Genomic DNA, 21,179 nt, shown 5'->3' with positions numbered 1-21,179 from the left:
TAGATAGGTCATATTTCCCACAAGGGGGGGGGCTGACAGGCCTCTAGCCTGGGGGCCTGGGCTTACGGGGGCCCCGGCGTGAGAAATCGACCAGCCAAGTGAGATAAACACACATCACAAACATGCACTAACAGCAAAAAAATGTCGCCTGCGGCGCTGTTTCACTTCAAGCGTACTAACATTTAATAATATCTGGTTTTGCCATAGGTACTTACAATTTTTGATTATTGTCGATATTTCACATGTCCATTATTAATTGTGCATATCAACATAAAAGTGTGTGTATTATAAATACAAAAAATTGTTAAAAAAATATCCTTAATTTTACCTCTAACACCATTTCGAATATGCAACTCTAGATCGTCACATTGCCATTAACATTAGCGATAAGTAGGGGGCCCGCCAAAGATCCTAGCCTGGGGGCCATGATCTAGGTACAGACGGAGGACCATCTTTTCTCACACCGTGCGCATGAAAAAGATGGGGTATATTCTTTTTAACTGGCCGGCTGACCAGTAGGTATTGTCAGTTTAAAGACAGTTTCCAAAATTGGCAGAACATATAACCTACAAAATAAACTAAGTGTTCTGTTAAAATTTCCGGGTTTGCGAAGTGTTCCATTGCAGAAAAAGTTTGGGAAACCCTGGCCTAGGTAACATACTTATTATTATCGGCCATTTTGTAATTCCTTGCGTAAACAAACTTAATTATAAACGTCAGAGTGATAGATGTTACTCTAAACATAAAAACAACGAGAAATAATTATCTGATTTAGTTATATAAGTTAACGTGTATATAAATAAACCAATGGCGCTCCAATAAGCGGCCTTTTTTCTTGAGTGTGTAATTTAACAAGATAATTAAGAGCTAATCGAAGAATCTAGGTTATCACAAGTTTTGTTTTTGTTTTGTTACGCTAAAGAAGTATAACTTCTAACGCGCGTACATAAGTACACACACCGATATTTTTTATTCAATGAATAATTCACAAGATTTAAGAATTTAACATTCTAATTATTGAACATACATAATTTTGAAAACACTTCTAAGAAAATATATTAAAAACAATAGAAAAAATCTTGTTGAAAAAAATTAGACACGAATCGAACCTGCTTATTTAAAATACAAAAGTCGATCGCTTCTTTAGCATTGTGGTCAATGTGCGTGGGCGCGATACCCGAGAGATGCAGGTTCGATTCCTGCGGGGTGTCTTACTTTCTATTAAAGTTTTTTTTTACTATTGGTTTTAATATACCTTCTTTAATTATCTTATTAAGCACCCAATGTCCCACCAACCAAACCCGTTTCGAACAATCCCGGTCTTCGTCACATTACGCATTGGCGTGGAGTGGGCAAGCTAAATTTATTAACACAGTGATATAGATAATTAATAATACTTAATATTAGTAACAATATCAAAATTTTAAATGTATACTTCGCTAATTTTATTTTTCACTACCAAATTAGGTGTATTTGGACATCAAATATTTTATTTGGTCAAAATAAAACACGTAAATATAATGCATTCAAAATATTTAAAATTCCAGTGAACAGATCCATTAATGTGACGAGGTTGAAGAGTCTTGTTAGCGCTGCAGGCGAAAATATATGTAATCTCGATGAAACCTGCAGCCAAAAGTTTTAATATCCATTCCTTAATTTGCCACCCATTTGCAGCGGATGACCAGCCTGCTCCCACGTCATTGCTGAATGAGAAATTGGGAATCTTGACTGAATTGATATTGGATATCCGTCAACTGGTCTTTGGACTACTCCCCATGTAACATCCATGGTTTTATAATCAGCGGAGGAGTATATTCTAAAACGTCTTAGTATGGTTGCTAACATTACCATTATTGCCATCATCGCGTATGGTTTCCCTGGAATATATGAAAAATAATATCACAATATATTAAACTGATCGGTGACAAAGCATATTATAAATACTTTAAACACTAAACATTATATTCTGAATTAGCGATAACCCGCTACTTCGTCTGCGCGAAATAGGCTCTCGTAATCCAGTGCGTAAGATGCTGGCCTTTCATCCGGGGACTCCGGGTTAGACCCGGCGAGTTCACAATATATTGATGTGATTATCTCAAAACCTGGGTGTTTATAATTGTTCAACTTCCATTACTAATTACATATACTACTTCCTTTTGTTATATGTTTAAAAATGTGTAAGTATATAATTATGTATATATATAATATATATTATTTTGTTTATACTCCATGACGTATAAATTATTAAGAAAATTATAATGATTCCACTTCATGTTTTTCAAATATAAGAGATATACAACTGTTGAATTAAGCCGCGCGCTCGACTACTCGCACCTCACCTAACCACTCCACCGCTGCTATTTGACCACTTAACCTACACGTCGTGAATAATATTGCAAATAGGTTATCGACAACATCTGAATGTAATCGCTTACTTCTCCACCTGCACCTCGCCTCACCATTCCAGCACTACTATCTGACTAATTTACTGAAATTGATGAACAAAATTGGTGATGGGACGTTATTCGAGAATGTGTGGGTGTAGGCCTGGCCCTCTGTACTAGTACTTCACATCACCAATCCACTGGTGCTACCTGACTACTTTACCAGATGCACTATTTTTAGAAGGTTTATCTTTCCACTTAGAAACCTTTTCAGAAGTCGAGATGCAAACAATATATTAAATTGGCTGTGCAAGAGTTGTTAACATTGTATGCAATAGTTTTTGGGTTATAACTAGGGGGATGTATCTTCCATACAGCGATAGTGACCACTTCGGCACTTGATACATCAGAAATACTCCGTTATGATAATAGATGACAGTACGGTACAAGGCCAGTTCAATGACCAATCAGAGCTCAGGCATGACCCAGCCAATCGACACTCGAGCTCCGAGACTATTTTATTTTGTCACTGGTATCATGTCATTATTTTCAAATTTCCTGTCAATTCTATGTCATGACATCTTCAAAACAAAAGCAATCGTTCAATATTTTTCGAGTTGACATTGGTGTAAATAAAATAAAATATAATATTATGTTGTAATAGTGTCAGAATTATATTGTTGTTAGGCGTTTTTAAATTACATTGATAAAAAGATTTTGCAATTTGACAGCTGATAAAATAAATTAATGGGTAAGTCTACTTTTATTAGGTTTATTATGTTTATATTATTATATGCTTGTATGTCCCTTGAAAATTCTTTGCAGTCGTGGCATCGAAATAATGATATAGCGCCTGTACACGTGCATGGAATTACTATAGGTAATTGTGCTTATTTTAAACTGTGTTGACAATAACTGTTTACACGTAAAAGTGCTGACTGTCTCTCCAATCTCATTCTTCAAGAGTAAGCGAGGCGCGATGTTGTCATGTTATACTACTATGTGTCAGATCGTATTGAAAATCGGAGCTCAAAATGAGTAGTTCATTTTTTTACCAGCATGTTCGCCCCTGTCGCTCTACTACGCAGGCGCAGATCGAAAATAATCTTACTTGCGCGCAATAAATCATCACAATTTGGAATCTTCCAATCTAGTTTGATTTATGCACGCAATCTTTACAACTGCAGGATAATAGTAATTACATTTTCTTACTGTGCACAGTACATTCATGCACGTGTAAACGGGGCAATAGTACCTATTATAATTATCACGTTTGAAAATATAAATCAGAAATATATAAAGAAGTCTGCGTTTTTTTAAACTACGTATATAAAATATCCATGTTATATTTGCGCATTCTTACAAAAGTGGAAATAGTGACTATTGTTATTTTATTTTTTGAAAATACATTTGTACATTTTACCACGTTTTTCTTAGCTAGTATTTTTGTTTGTCCGGTGGTTGTTTATCCAGTAAAAATCTTGCAATCGATTTTTAACTAACTTCCCGACTAGTTAGACATTTGAAACTTTTAGAATATAACAGAACACGATGCCAATGCATTCTTTTAATACTTCTAGCCATCTTTAAGTAGAATTGAATTCATTTTCAGTTAATTCTGTTTTGTATGAAAAGTTATTTTGGATGAAATCCGTAATTCAATCCACTGTTATTGGTTGCTAAGGAGGTGGTCCTAGCAACTAAATTATTAATATATACGTGCGTTACTATGGAAATCAAAATGACATTTCAGTATTGTATATTTGTTGCAAAGTAGCAAAAAAACGATTTGTTGACAATTGTCTTATTTGTCCTAAAGTATTAAATACCTACATAGAATTGTCAAGTTTATATGATTCAACAAAAAAATATAAAACATGGTACCTATATAAAAAGTTCTTTTTATCTTGTAATTATTCAAATTATTGTTTCAGAATCTGCATAATAAATGTTGTCGATCGTTGGGTTTTTGGCTGCGCAGAATAACAACAAGCGATGAAATTGTACAATGAAATCTTCAGGCTACGCGTAGGAAATTAATGAAGTCATCAATCTGACAGGAAGTACTGACAAATAATTACCACCAATCGTGGGAGTGCGTTACGATGATGTCTCCATAAATTTATGATGTTATTCATAATTTCAATATTAGTTAGGGGGCATCTTCTTGTATTGAACTTGCGAATCTATATTATTTTGGTCAAATAGCAAAATCTGTCGGAATCACCAGAACAACAATGAGGTCACCCACCGCCATCTTTAGATTAATGAGCCTGAGCATAGCTTTTTGAACAAGCAACAAGTGGTCCACTGTTCAGCTGTCAAAATCAGTACCAGATTGCTTGACATATTGATTCGCCCTTTCTCGTTTCAAATTGAATTATAAAAAATTCTCAAATCAAATATATGAGCGATCAGTGTTATTTATAAATAATATACATTCCTGTTATTTATCAGCTGTCAAAGTCAGACTAGTCCTTCACACAAAAACCTGTGGTCATATCGATTTCCAAAAAATATGTAGCATTGATCTTTACATTACATTTGTAGAATGTGTATTAATGCTAGTGTAGTATTTATCATTTAACTCATCTACAAGTGAACACGAGAGACGCGTCAGTATAAGCACTCTATAGACAATGACAGGCAATGACAGATCATCCATGCTATCATCAGATATGACAACGGGAGGGGCGGGAAAGTAGGACCATTCGTCAATGTATCGGCTTTCTCTTCAGTCGGCAATGGTTCACCTCATACGTACCGTGCTTCATCGACACCCGCATGACGTTTTTTTATCATTTTCTACATGCCTGCACATTTTGACTCATGTCAAAATCGTGTTTTCCTTGTTTTTAATGATTTACTCTATGGATTTTCTATTAAATTATTATCTATTATCTATGGTCTGTAGGTTGGGTTGTGTTCAAAATATTATCTATTATTGATGTAATCTCGCAAGTAATTTTAACGTACGCACACGTAGAATCTGTTAAAGTTAATTGAAATTGGCATGAATAATGAATATTAATAATTCAAAATACTAATCTTACATTAGAGTTGGCACTTTACATCATTGAATTTACAGAGACGGTGATCGTTTAAAATAGTCTGAAAAATGACAAAACCATAGACTAAATTTGTCGCCGTGACAGTACGCGACGTGCATTTCAATATAATCACAACTTTAGTCGACACTAATTAGCTTTCGAATACCATTGGATGATTACATTTGTCCAGCCATTGTCTCTCCTTGAAACTATGTGTTCAACTCGTTTACATGTTAAGTATTTAGCTAATATTATATCGCATACCCTTGTTTGATCATTTATGTAATCGCATATCGTCACCTTACTATTAACACCTCGTAAGTCCGATATTATGGAAAAATTAAGTTTGTTCGACGAAATTTAAACAATAAAACATTTTAAATCATATCAAAACCTCGGTTCTCTAGACTAGTATGCTGTATCTATCGACAAATTTTCAAGACTCGTAGGTCACGTGGTTTCAAACATGGAATTAAAACCTCGTATTTGGCAACCAGTGTTAGCAAATTCATCGATTAGAGAGTTTTTAACACATTGACTGCTGACTAGATAATTACTTTAAAATTACCACATTTAAATAGCATGCTAATTATATTGAATGGCCGCTTAATCGCTACGCGCTGGGTGCGTCTTTATCGTCCAATGTATTAAAATATTGTTTTATTATGTTTTTTCCTTCCCCTCAACATTCTTCTCAAACAGACTTACGAGTTTTTAATAGTAAGGTACTTACAGACATACTTTGTTTATATTATATGTATAATAGATTAGATGTGATTTACCCACCTATACAATTTCGAGGCCCTCTGCTGAAAGGTAAGAATGAATATGGATGCCTTTTCGCGCATTTTTCTGGCAAGAAGTTATCAGGGTCAAAGTCTCCGGCTGCCTCTCCCCATACGGCTGGATCCCTATGTAGCCCATGGAAGGCTATCACACATCCAGCACCGGCGGGCAGAGTATAATTCTCTAAGTGTTCATAAAAAATATTTGAATATTTAATAATATTAATATTTAAGTTAAATTTGGCTCCACAATCTGATGTGAAACTTGGCAACTCCAAGAAGAGGTTTTTTGACTGATTATTTTTAAGGCCATACCTCTTGTTGAGGCACCGTCTAAAAAGATCGTGGCTAGGCGATGCGGGGATTGCGGGTCGCGGGTGCAAATGATGCATGTCAAACGAAATATAATTTGTCATATAAATCCAACATGTATCCGTTTAATGTTCCAGTATGCGGGTACACAAAGCACTTAACGTCAGCGGAGAGCAGAGCCAGTCCAAAAAACAAAAAAACAAAAAATATCTTTCTTAACTTTCTTCTTTAAGCTCTACGGTGCATGGTTGCAGCATCAGTCCCATGCGGCTCCGTCTCGGGACGGAATGAGCACTTAAAATCACTTCTTTCAGACACGTTTAAAGCGTCACAGAAAGCGGCCGTGCATATCCACGGCTGTGCATATATGACGGGTGGTGTTGGGCACTTTAACGTATGTTCTATCAGTAACAATAATAATATATTCAATGACATGTTTTCTTTTTAAAGTAAATGAGTAACGTGTTTAACGATTTAAGAATTAATACGCCCGTCGCCATCACGAAACAAAATGACGTGTTTCCAGCTCGACGTTCTCTGTCCGAATGGGAGCGAGTCAAAAATTTCGTCGCGCCTATAATTGAAAGTTATTTGCCGTTTCATTGATGTATCACATAACGTAAAATGGATGGTCGACTTTATAATCCGACACATTACCTCTCGGACATCGCTGGCATTAATAAGTAGTCGATTATATTATCAAAAAAAGACCTTTAGTGGGGCCCCCTACCCATCGCTAGGGTTGATGGCAGTGGGATTTTTTACAGAATCGTTTTCTAAATGTTGTTTTAGGTAAAATTAAGGGTATTGGGTGTATTTTTAGCAATTTTTTTGTATTGAATAAATCCATTTGAATTGTGGAGTTGTCGAATATCGACACACAGTAATCAAAAATTGCATCACACCACACAACTAGACATTTTAAAATGTTAAGTCTACACAAATTTGTGATGGGTGTTTAGCTCACTTATCGGGTCGACCTACCACGCTGGGCCCACAGGCTAGAGCCCCGTCAGCCCCCCCTTTGTCGGGGCCATGCATTAGCCCGTGGGGCCCGAACATGGCGTGGCAGGTTGACCAGGTAAGTGAGATTAACACACATCACAAATTACCCTTATAGTAAAAAAAAGTTGCCTGCAGCACTACTTTACTTAAAGGCTATTAAATATTTATTGCGTATATTGTTGCGTTTAAAGGAAACCATATTGTGTGTCCGTTTATTTTTGTGTTGTTTTTTGAATATTTTGTAGTCAAAACATTTTTTTTTTTTTAAATTTAAATGCAAATTCAAAATGTTTTAATATGCAAACGATAATAGATTGAAATTAAAAACTACAAATAATAAAAATAAGTAAGTACCTATTTTGACTTCATTCTCCAATTTCCTCACAATGATGGGTGAGACTGGAAAAAGTCGAAGAGTTTCGTTTACTACTCTTCTCAGATATTCCATCCTGGAAAGATCTTTCGTGATGGATCTGTCTGATTCACCAAAGATGTTATCAAGCCTGGAATAATAAAGGTGATAGATACATAACAACTTGTCTCATATCTCTCTCTCTGTCTCTCTTATGTCTTTAAAACGAATAGAAGAAAATATTACGTTCTATAACTTTGCACTTTTTTTGCACATTTTTCTACACTGATACGCCTCTTTGCCTGATTATCTCGCATACAATTAGGTCATTTAATGATATTCACTTTTATTAATATAATATTTAGTAATAAATAAATAAGTAGATAATCATATATGTAAAAAAAATATTTTTTTATGAAGAATTGAGTCCAAGTTATGAAGCATACATACATACTCTACTAATTATTGATTTTCTTCGAATTCAACATTCAAAACATAAAAAATAAATATTACACCTGGGAGACCCGTATAGTAACATATTATTATCTGCCACAATAAGGAGCAGACCCTAATTACAGACGTACTAATTATTTACAGGTCAATAATTGTTTCTTTACCTATCCTATAAATGAACCAACGACTACCCCGTAACGACATCTGGGTGAACCACAGATATACAGAATGAAACATAGAATGATTCAATTATTATTTTTTTAAATCATGGAATTGAAAACGGTTAGCAGGACTCGAAATGGACCGGAGCGCTGTTCCGGTTGGTCAAATTGGTAAAATTATCGCTCCATCTCGTGGAAAAAATATTTTGACCGTCTGAGCTAGATATGCCATATAATAGAAAATCTAACACACCTATTTTTTTATAAAATACGAATAAAATTTGATGACTATTTAAATATCTTCAGAAAATTGTAGAGTGCTCCGGTTCGTAAACTTTTTATTTCGAGCGCTGACGGTTAGACCTTATTGCCTATTTACACGTGTATGGATTTATTGCGCTCAGTACGTTTTATTGCGGCCAGAACAGGAAAATAAACGTGTAAATACGTATTATCGTTCAAGTCGCAAGATTGCATGATTTTCACGCGATACTTGCAACTTGCACGATACTACGCATGCCCAGTAGAAATATAATGATGAACCTGACGGGAAAAAAATAACTAAACTGCGAAGAACATGTTGATGTTTTCCGAATCTGCAAATACTACCATGCAAGACAACAAACGCATTCGCTAATGCTTGAAAAATGAGTCAGCAATTTTGCGTGTAAACAGTTATTTGATTCACACACTATTGGTACGATTAAATCTATGCACGTGTACAGGTGCTATTTAAGCCAAGGTCAACTGTTTTCCGACAGTAACGCTGAATTGCAAATTACGGTGGTAGTTTACAGTTTCATGTCACGGTCTGACTATTGTGGACCTTGGCTCCAGACGTACAATGCCAGGAAGCTTATCCAGCGGATCCTCGGGGCTTCTCACGCGTGATTATCTTCTTCTTCGTTCTGTCTAAATAGGTTTTCTCCCAAAATTCAGAAAGGGTTCTTCGCGTGTTAAAATATTGTATGAAATTTACTCACTCTTCGAAAATTTTATCTTGAATATGTGGATGGGAACCAAGTAGTATGAGAGTGAATGCCGTAGTGTGTGCTGAGGTGTCATTCCCAGCTGACATTATCGTGTCGACTTCGTCACGTAACTCTCCATCAGTCCAATGGACGTCTTCTTCCGTTTGTTCTATTAACATATCGAGGAAAGCCTTCTTCTTTGACATGGAGATATCATCTAGGAAATACAAAATCTCAATTACAAAAAAAATCGGTGTGTATACTTATGTACGTGCATTAGAAGTTATACTTCTTTGGCGCAGCAAAACAAAAACAAAACTTGTGATAACCTAGATTCTTCAGTTAGCTCTTAATTATCTTGTTAAATTACACACTCAAGAAAAGAGGCCGCTTATTGGAGCACCGTTAGTTTATTTCTATTCACTTTAACTTATATTACTAAATTGTATAATTATTTCTCGTTGTCTAGCAACTGTCACTCTGAAGTTTAATCGTTTGTTTTCGTAAGGAATTGCAAATGGCCGACAATAATATATATTCGTTGCTTGGGCAACGGAACAATTCTACTATCAAACTTGCATTTTATACAGCTGACGTATTCGCAGCTAACGTCATACTGTCGCGTATTTTCGTAACGGTGTGCGCGCGCAGCTCTCAATTTCACTCTCTAACCAAACGCACCAAAAGAAGTATAACTTTAAAAACTTAAAATAATCCAAACCATCACCATAATTATTGGGCATTGGGAACTACAATAGGCGGGTCATGTTCAGTGAATGAACTTGGGCCGATCACTTCCAAAAATTGTGATGCGAAGCCATCTGGACGCGGATTGTTGGGAAACACTAATTACGGTGGTTATATGACGTGATCCAGGATGCATGACTTTGACTTGAGGAGGCCAGGTCCCATTGCAAGCTGTTACGCCAAGAATGATGATTATCGTAAGAATTGAACGTTTAACGAACGCACTTTTTATAACATTGATAATAACAATATTATTAATTTATCACTTACCAATATTAGTGTTATTGTCTCCATCGCTAATATTTTTTGATTTATTATGAAACTGTTGCCGTTTCATACGAATCATCTGTAAAATAAATAAATATATAAATACTAGCAGAGCAAGCTGGCCGTCGCCAGTCTGTCTCGCTAGGTCTTGTTGGATTCTAATATAATTGTGTAGTATGCATAGAGTTTTCCCTTTGGAATGGATTTTCATTCACGTCAGACTGTTTGTCATTTCGCTGATTTGTCAGTTTTACGATTTGTCATATGCGTAATTTATTCAGGAGTCTGGCCTTCACAATATCGCCTGACACCACCTCAGGCTGATAGGCCAAGTAGAACAGCTGGCAATCGCCGATTGCTATCACGGACAATTTAATAGAATATAATATCTGTAGTTACATAAATGTTTCGTTGAAACACCTGCATTTAAATATGATCAATAATTACACATATCGTAAATTCGAATATAAAGCAATGTATGTGATTATTATAAATAGCGATCCAATATAACGTGAAAATTAATCTGCCACGGGACCCATTTAGATAATAAAAGGTCAGCAGTCTATAAAAAATAAATGCTTGCATTCGTTGAATAATATTTTAAAAAAATCACATTTTGAATTAAAATTTAACCTTAAACAACATAGTCTTCCGGTGCGGGACATTTACATCAAAACAAATGTTGATAAATAATGGTCATATTATATCTGAGAGGAATTGATCAAATCTGATAAAAATAGGAATTTATAAGACCCAAAGGTGTGCAATCAGCTTATAGAGGCCTTCATCCTGCAGTGGATTGATACACGTTGATGACGATAAGTAATGATGATATAAATGGGTAGGTATATAAAATCACATATTTAAAAAAATATAGCAATTTATATTACCAAGTAGAGTAGAATTAGGTTGGGATAACCTTCATGCAGAAGTGGATTGATCTTGGTTGATGATAATAATGACTATATTATGAATGGGTTAATATAATATCACCAATTTTGATAAATATAGCTATGCGCAGTGACGTCCCAAGACAAAATGCCGCCCCTAGGCAGTGCCAAAATGCCGCCACATTTTTTATACAGTACTTTTTATCATCCTTTTATAACTCCAATTAACAAGAATTGTGTTGTATGGATACATTACTAACGAGATATAGGTACATATACAACTAAATCTAACTTAAATGCCATCTCTGCTTCAATAGACAATATTGTGAGTCTACGGTTTCAGATAGGTACATTTAAAAATACACCTGACAACTTCCATAACTTGCGAGTGACTGTAAAGAACGTGACGTCCAAAGACAACGGAAGTAAACTAGACATCGCGAACCCGACAAAAACATAAAGTCCTGTTGAAAATTGTATAGTACATACCTAATTAATAGATAGGTATATTTTGTTTCCAACCAGTGAGCTGATTTTTTTAATGGGAAGATACTTCCGTTATTAGTAAGTTTAGGTAGCTTTCTATATATACTTAATGATTCTCCTCGATTTGCCGCCTTTTGAGTAACTGCCGCCCCCAAGCGACGCTCAATCTGCCCACCCCCACGGGACGTCACTGGCTATGCATATGACCTACAGAAACACAAACAACTTAGAGAGGCCTTCATCCAGCAGTGGATTGATTCAGAATCATGATAATAATGGCATTATAAATAGATAGTTTTATAATATCACCAATTTTGATAAATATATCAATTCATATGACAAAAAGGAGTAGAATCAGTTATGGGAGGCCTTTATCCAGCATTGGATTGGTCCAGGTCGATGATGAGAAAGACGATAGAAATAGGTATAATATCACAAATTCGTATAACCGATAGTAGTATAATCAGGTTGCGGAACCCTTCATCCCGTAGTGGATATACGAGTATATAAATATGTAGATCTTATTGTGATCACCCGTTATTATAATATGATGTCTTTCACTAATGTCAGATTGTCTAAAATAAAGATTTAAATTATCTGTTTCATTCATTACAATGGCAATTTTGTCTTAAGTAGATTCAAATTTGGCATACATTTTGGTTTGTATCTATGGAAAGGTAATTCAATAAAAAAAAGTGTGTAGGTAATAATAATGTAATAAAAATAATACATGTGACAGCCATAAAAAGTATTTAAAAAAATCAAATTTGGAATATCACGTTATCTATGAAATTATAACAGTGGCGTACGCGGCTGTCAGAAGATAATTTACGTAGTGAATTGTACCAAAATTATGGTTTTCCTACCGGAAAAAAGTGCGCTAATGTGTACATAATGATATTTGAAAATGTAAATGAAAAATAATCGATTCCGTTTATCAATAAAGGATTAGAAGGTCTTACGCGACGAAGACGACATTCTGTTAAAGGCGTTAAAAGAAATATGGCGAATCGTATACGTATGTAAGAAAATATCGGATATAAAGGTCAAGTTTCTGGAAAATCATCGGATATTTCTCAAATTTCGTCAATTCAATCGGTAGATAGTTCGGAAGCGCACATATCGAAGTGAAGATGTAAAAATAACAATAAAATGTCGCTTAAATGAGCTGTTGGTGCGTTTACCAAAATCTCTTAGGATAATAACATATCGTCGTGGTAAATGCAATAGGTCGTATGTCAAAAAAATCTCAAAACTGTTTTATTGCGCCATAGTGATCAGCTCAGTCATCTACACGACCTCGAATAGCTCTTATGTCGTTGAACCAATAAGAAGTCGACTATTTCAACACTTGCAAAAAGACGAATCGACACGTCATTGATATTGGTCAAGCCAAACAGTTGTATGTCAAACCTCATCATGACAGTAATGTTTTTGTTTGTTTCTATTCCTCGTTCTTGACGTTATATTCAAGAATTCATCAAATAATTTGATGTAAGTAATTTTCTAACCACTGTTTTATTTAAATCTACTTTATAATTACATTACTGTTGTTAATTTTAGTAAATTTTTCAAGATTCTTTCTAGAGATACTAACCTTACTTTTTGTCTCATTTATTTATTATTGCCAAAGTAATTATTTGTTCAAGATCGACAGTTTTAATAAGACACTGTTTATTTAGAGTAAAAATTAGTTATATAATAATGCAATTATTATTAATTAAATAGAAATTTGGTACACGAATCTTTGACATAGAACCTTTTGCATCAGGGAATTCCGAGCATCGGTTTTGACATACGATCAATTGCATCTGTTCCAGATTACCAAAAAGCTATCAAAATGATTAATGGAAGTCGTGGGCGGTACTTGGTATCTTTAGCAGTCAGCAAAATTACTTCATCTAAGAATAACGGTAAGAATAAATAAGTTTATCTCGTCATAAAACAATACGGTGTGGAGTGGAGATGACATTTTGCTGAGGAGCATAAACGATTATCAAATTTAAAAATCATTATTTTCTTCAGGACCTCAAGTAACCTGTGGAGTCGTAGGAACCACTGACGATGTGGCGTTACAAGTTGAACCTGGGAATGCGGCGGAAATTGAACTCTTAAAGCATCCATTAGAAGAAATTTTTCAAAATATTGGCTCAGAAATAGAACTCGATTTTGCTGAAGTTAATAATACTTTGACTGTTGAAACTCCAATTTTAGAACAAGCAGAATCATTGTTGAAGCAACCTTCGGACATAGAGATAGCAGAGAACACTGTATCAACACAATCAGCCCTGAGACAAAATATAAATTATGATATGACGATGGCTGAACATCTAAGTGGCCCTGAACATTCACTATCTGACAGCAGTAGTGACTCTGAAGATCTGTATCAACCTGAAGCTAATCAATCAAGCTCATCAGAAGATTTAGAGGAGTTTGCTATGCAGTCTGACACCCATGGTGATGAACCTAATGAGCAAGTCAATCAAAGAAAACGAAAAGGGCAAAGCATTAATTGTAAACTGTGGAAGAGGCAAAAAAACTCTCAACTGCGATTGCTAGGCAAGTCTTATGTGGGTTTTGAGAAGAGTGAAGAGTCCGGCAAGTATAGACAAACGTCTAAAAAAAAATCTAAGACCATAGGTCCACGTTGTGGTGGGCATAATGTGCGTCCTCAAAAGGGTGGGCCAAAAACAGCCTTTAAGTGCGATACAATTAGTGATAAACAACGCACCGTGATATTCACAAATTTTTGGAAAAAAACAAGTTGGGATTCCAAAAAAACATTTGTCACCGAAAACGTTTTGCAAACCACCCCAAAATACAGAAGAATCGCCAGTGAAAACTCAAGAAGAAAACAAAGCTTTCGCTTTTATTTTACAGCAAAAAATGAAGAAACTGAAGAAATAACTGAAAATATAATTAAAAAACAAGTTTGCAAAAAATTTTTTTTAAACACTTTAAGTATAGGGGAAAAATGCTTAAAATTATGGACCTCGAAGGTTGAAGAGCCGCAGTCATCTGAAACGAATTTAAATAAACAGAAAGATGCAACACTAACTATTTCAGAAGAGTTAGAGACCTGGTTTAACTCTCTGCCAAAAGTTGAATCGCACTATTGTCGATCCTCTTCAAGTAAGTTATACCTGGAGCCAATTTTTTACAGTTTTCGAGACATGCATCGCTTATATCTAGAAAAATGTGCTTCTGAAAATAAAAGAAAAGTATCATGGGGTACATTTCAAAATACTTATAAAAAAATGAATCTAGACATTTACACGCCAAAAAAAGATCAGTGCAATGAGTGCACTTTGCACAAAAACGGGACACTCGACGAAGAAAGTTTTCAGAAACACATTAAAAAAAAGAACGATGCTAATGCGGAAAAAGAGTCTGATAAATCCTTAGCTCTGAAAAATGAAAACATCAGATGTTACACAGTCGATTTGCAAGCTGTTCTTCTTTCGCCTCGTTTAAATGCTTCAGCAAATTATTATAAAACAAAATTAAAAGTACACAACCAAGTCTATTATAACCAAGCCACGAAGGACGTCTCGTGTTATGTATGGCATGAGGGAGCTGGGGGGCTTGAAAGTGACGTCTTTTGCACTATAGCTACTAAATTTATCTTGAAGGAAATCGGCCATCTGGTACCGCAAAAAGTTATAATATGGAGCGATGGTTGTGCGTATCAAAATAGGAATGTAAAATTATCAAACGCATACTCGACATCAGTATGAAGAATAATCTTATCATAGAACACAAATATCTGGAAGTAGGGCATACACACATGGAGGTTGACAGCGTCCATTCAACAATCGAAACGAAGCTGAGAAATCGAAAACAAATTTTCGTCCCTGCCGACTACATGGCTATCATTGAAAGTGCAAGAGTAAAGAAACCATACAAAACACTTTATCTCAGCCATGACGATTTTCAACAATTCAGCACAGACTACTACAGCAGTATTCGGCCTGGAAAGAAAACTGGCGACCCATGTGTAAACGATGTCGTTGCATACCAGTATACTCCAGAAGGTTTAATAAACTTTAAATTGGACTTCGGCCATACATGGAAACCACTTCCAACACGAGCGCGAGTTTCAATCGCAAGCAGTGAACGATTAAAATTATACAATGGGCCTTGCCCTATTGAGGAGAGTAAATACCAACACTTGCAGGTACTAAAACTATTAATTCCAGAGGACTACAGAGATTTTTACACCAGACTACCGTTTAAATAAAAAAAATACTTTTTTATAAAAAAAATTAAGTATTCTTTTAAAACTGCTATTTTTACTTTTAAGTAGGTATTTACCTGCTCTGTTTTAATGCTTTTTTAAAAAATATTTTATGTATTGTATTTTAACTTTAATCTTTTCTTTTAAAAATTGTAATTGTTTTTAAAAGTACCTAATTAAACAGATCTCCAATTTATAATAAATCTACTTTTTCATTAGTCTAAGCTTACTTTTTAAGCGTTTATGTACAAGTGTATAACAATATGTATATTAATATAATATAATCTGTATAATATTATATTCGTTTTATTATAAATACCAAATTTTAGTGAATTAAATATAGGTATGTATACATAAAAATTGGACTTATGTCAACAAAAGTGGCCAACATTGATGAGCAAATAGTCGTATGTCAACCTAACTTTCTAAATATTCATCTTACGTAAAAATGTTGATAACCATCTTAACAGGGAACAAATTTAACCATGAAAATAAATTTGTGAAAAAAATCGGTGAAATGGGGTTAAGATGGGATAGTTTTTTGTCTCTCCTGAAAAGTTTGGTATTTTTGACATACAACCTATTGCATTTACCACGACGATATATGAGAATAGGAGATAATTACAAGATAAAAAGAACTTTTTATATACCACGTTTTTAAATTTTCTGTTGAATCATATAAACTTGACAATTCTATGTATTAATAATTTAGGACAAATAAGGCAATTACCAACAAATCTTTTTTGCTATTTTGCAGTAAACAAACAAACAAATATAGAATACTGAAATGTCCTTTTTATTTCCGTAGTAACGCACGTATATATTATTAATTTAGTTGCTAGGACCACCTCCTTAGCAGCCAATAATAGTGGATTCAAAACAGAAATAACTGAAAATGAATTCAATTCTACTTAAGGATGGCTAAAAGTATTATAAGAATGCATCGGCATCGTGTTCTGATATATTCTAAAAGTTTCAAACGTCTAGCTAGTCGGGAAGTTAGTTAAAAATCGATTGCAAGATTTGTACTGAATAAACAACCACCGGACAAACAAGAATACGAGCTAAGAAAAACGTTGTAATAAAAATGTGTATTAAAGGTTTTAAAATCTCAGGTTTTGAATATAAACGTTACGTATGTATAGTATACTGTACATTCGGGAAACAAAATGAAATCATAAATATGGTATAAAATAAAACAATATAAACGGTGAAATCAGTCCTGTGACTATATTTTAAAACATTAGAGCGATAGGTTTAAAAGAAAACTATTTTATGTAATAAAAATACTGTATGCAGTCATCAAATGTTTAAAATAAATATAGAGGATAATAAGGCTTCAAAATTATATAAATAGATTATCTACAACGTTTAAGAAACGTCCAGTATCACGGTTTGAAAATACAAAAAAAGCTCCATTTTGACCTACGCTGAGCATGTCCGCCCTTAATACTTTGGACGCGGAAGACGCACCCGGCGCGTAATGACCAGGCGGCCGATCGATGTAATTAACGTGCATTTTAAATGGGGCAATTAAAAAAATCATTATCTACTCAGCAGCGAATGAGTTAAGAAGGTTTTCAGACGGTAAAGATAGAAATAAGGAACTTTTTGGTACAACTAACTAACTCAATTTATCATTTTCTACAATTAGTGTGTTCTGCCAGAACAGTGACGACATAACAATATAAGTTAATGAAGTTCTTAATGACTTGCTGTTCTTAATGACGATAATTTTGGGTTCTTAAATTTCAAATCTTCGTGATAGCAGGAACAATATTAGAAAGTTAGAAAGATGTGGGATCTAGCCCATGGCCTCCACATCTCGAAGCGGGCCCCCAGGATAGGATCTTTGGCGGCCACTCTACCTATCACTAAGGTTAAAGGTAGTATGACGATCTACAGTTGCTTGGTGTTAGAGGTAAAATTAAAGTTATTTTTTAACGATTTATTGCATCTTAAATACAACCACTTTTATGTTGTTATGCACAATGTCTTGTCGATTATCGACAATAATCAAAAATTGCATCGCACAACCACATCTCATTAAATGTTAATATGCTTGAGGTGAAACAGCGGCGCAGGTGATATTTTTTTTATTATTTGTGCAATTGTATGATGTGTGTTTATCTCTTTTGGCTGATCGATCTGCTACGCCAGGCCCCCTTTAAACCCGGGTCCCCAGGCTATAGCCCTGCCAACCCCCCCCCCCCCTCCTGTGGGAGCCATGGTCTAGCCTATTTCTGGACTTTAACTTCGTTGCAGCATAATAAGAAAATCCTGCTTTGCATAAATATGTCTTAGTAAATGGAGGTTAAACAGCAATAGTTTGTTGTGACACACTGGGATACTCCACATGTCACCAGTGTTTCACGGAACATAGTTTGGGAAACCCTGAATTCTAAGAAATAGATATTCTGAAAGAATTCACATTAAGTATATAATAATTATTCATCTTTCTTTACGTTATCAGTAAAATCGTGCATAGCTTTTCCATGAGCACACTCTTCTTTGTAAGATGTTGTAAATTTATAAATCCAATCTGAATGTAGCCACAATTTAAACATTCTTGTGTAGATAACTTTTGATATCCCAGCACTTGCTCGGATGAAAGGTGTGTCCATATTAGTCTGTGCATTTACTTTCACCCCCATCGCAGATTCTAAAAATAATAAAAAAAAAAACAACTCAGATGAGAATAAATAAAAAGATAATTATTATATGCAGTATACCCTTTCAGGTTAATCTACAGCCCTTTAAAAATGCTCTTTCTTAAACCTCTCGCTCTAATGTTTTAGAATATAGTCATATTTCGGTACATAACTGTGCAGTGGTGTTAAGATTTTTTACGTTTATTAATTTTTAAACGCATTTATAAAACCATTAGTATAATTTATTACGAGATATTTTTTGTAAAATATTCACGATAAAAATTAAAATGATAATCTCTTTGATCCCAAATTTGACAAGAATTAGGCATTGTATTATTCAAAAAATTGGCAAGATTAACACATTTGAAGATGATTCTAAAGATATTTATTATAAGCTATGTTTTTGATCATTCAAGTGTGATAAACATCTCATGAATAATGATTGCTTTATAATAATTATTGACCTAAGAATAAGGTAGTGTTTTTTTGAAATACGCCATTTCTTTCAAGCTACAACATACGGCCGTAGCCATAAATTGACAAACTATAATTAAAGTAGGGAGTAAAATGATATTGAAAATTATATAAATAGATTATCTATAACGTTAAAGGAGTGTCCAGAATCATGGTTTGAAAATACAATAAAAACTCAATTTTGACCTACGACGAGCACGTGGGCCGTTAATATATACGTGCGTTACTATGGAAATAAAAATGACATTTCAGTATTCTATATTTTTTTGTTTGTTGCAAAATAGCAAAAATATGATTTGTTGACAATTGCCTTATTTGTCCTAAATTAATAATACATAGAATCGTCAAATTTATATGATTCAACAGAAAATTTTAAAACGTGGTATATAAAAAGTTCTTTTTATCTTGTAATTATTTTATGTTGTCGACATAAAATAGTAATAACGATCTCAGTCGATAATGAACTAAATGTGACTCGAATTTATCACATTATATTGGATACATAACGAGTCATCGATATAAAACCTTTTAATCAAGCAGTTCACAAATAATCACTCAATTATGAAACAATAAACAGCCACAAAAATAGTTCTGTATTTATGTATTTATTATAATTAGTACACTATTTATGTCGGATACTAACAGCCTATCTCCAACCTTCACCACTGATGAATCGTAATAAATGGTCACTTGAAAATAAGACCTCATTTACAGAATGTTGAAAATAGTTATGTAGAATTTACAATCGCATTTTTAACTTTGAAGTCAAATCACACAACTTTGTCACCCGTGCACTACTGTATTAGTTAAATCCTCAGCACATTAATAAAATTATGATACTAATATGTCAAAAACACATACCTAAAGTGTTTCCATAAAATTGAAATGCGCTTCCCAACAGTGGAACTGCAGGCATCCCTGGTATAAGCGCTGCCAATTCATATAACCTTCTTCTTGATGAATAAAAAAACATATAACACACCAATAATAAACTTAAAAACAACAAAAAAACTATACCGAAGTAATCCATCTTTAACCAAGCTTTTCTTACTCTTTTACCGTTTTAAACTTTTCTATATTTATAAATCATTAAATTGTGTTAATACGACTTATGAAAATTTTAAATTATGTAATGTTTTCTTTATAAAATCACTATTGAAGTAGTTAGTTCTGTTTTTGGCACTGGTTATCCAAATTATAAAACTTTAAACTATCACTGAATACAGTAATAAAATTTAGTTTTTTGGTAGTCAAAAAATTTTGTAAGCCAAAAATAACATGTAGGTAGTAAATCCTGTTTGTCGAGATACAAGATACCTAAGTACCTCCGTATTTTTTTACGTTAACTAGTTTTGAGATATCAACGTTTGAAGATACAAATTATTTATATCTGTAATATTGCGGTAAGTTTAAGATCTTCGTATGAGCTTAATACTCGTACTTAAGAATATCAAATCAAAATAATACACTAATGCACTAAAATATACATCACATTAATGCAATACCATAGTATATCGTAATAATATAGTAAAGCAGTCAACTTCTTAAAATATTTTCAAAATACTTTAGTGAAGTAACTCAATTACAACACAAAATTCACATTTTGTTTGAGTTACTATGTAAAGCAATAAATAAAGCAACAAATTCTGAATTAAACTACATTATTAACTACAAAATGGGTTCCATGACAAAACAGAACAACTATAAATATAACTATGACCTTTCAGGAAAAATTTAAATTTAATATTGAAATTGTTCCTATCTCTTTTATGTTGATAGATTTTTAATAACACAGATTTTCAATACGCCATAATAAATCAAATTATATAAGTACATACTTTCTGCATTCCTAATCGCTAGAAAGCCTCAAATAACTCGGTGTTGCCGGCAAGCTTAGGATATCTCATCTTAATCAATATAATATGTTCAAAATGATAGGGTGACTAGG

General features: G+C 34.0%; 1 protein-coding gene across 1 annotated transcript; it reads right to left on the bottom strand.

Moving 5' to 3' along the window:
• Positions 1-6,218: 6,218 nt before the first annotated feature.
• Positions 6,219-18,606, bottom strand: LOC147072660 (cytochrome P450 4C1-like). Its single transcript, XM_085946253.1, has 5 exons — positions 18,572-18,606; positions 10,497-10,572; positions 9,492-9,696; positions 7,897-8,045; positions 6,219-6,409 (listed from the first exon to the last, which is right to left on the bottom strand). Exons 1-5 carry the CDS (start codon positions 18,590-18,592, stop codon positions 6,219-6,221), a joined length of 642 nt encoding a protein of 213 aa, XP_085802379.1. The 5' UTR covers positions 18,593-18,606.
• Between the last annotated feature and the right edge of the window lie 2,573 nt (positions 18,607-21,179).

Source organism: Rhyacophila brunnea, unplaced genomic scaffold (assembly GCF_057557595.1).
Source record: "Rhyacophila brunnea isolate RB1 unplaced genomic scaffold, BYU_Rbru_1.0 scaffold_19, whole genome shotgun sequence".
Classification (NCBI taxonomy): domain Eukaryota; kingdom Metazoa; phylum Arthropoda; class Insecta; order Trichoptera; family Rhyacophilidae; genus Rhyacophila; species Rhyacophila brunnea.
Note: the sequence above shows the minus strand (reverse complement) of the source record. Positions and strands in the feature narration are given on the sequence as shown.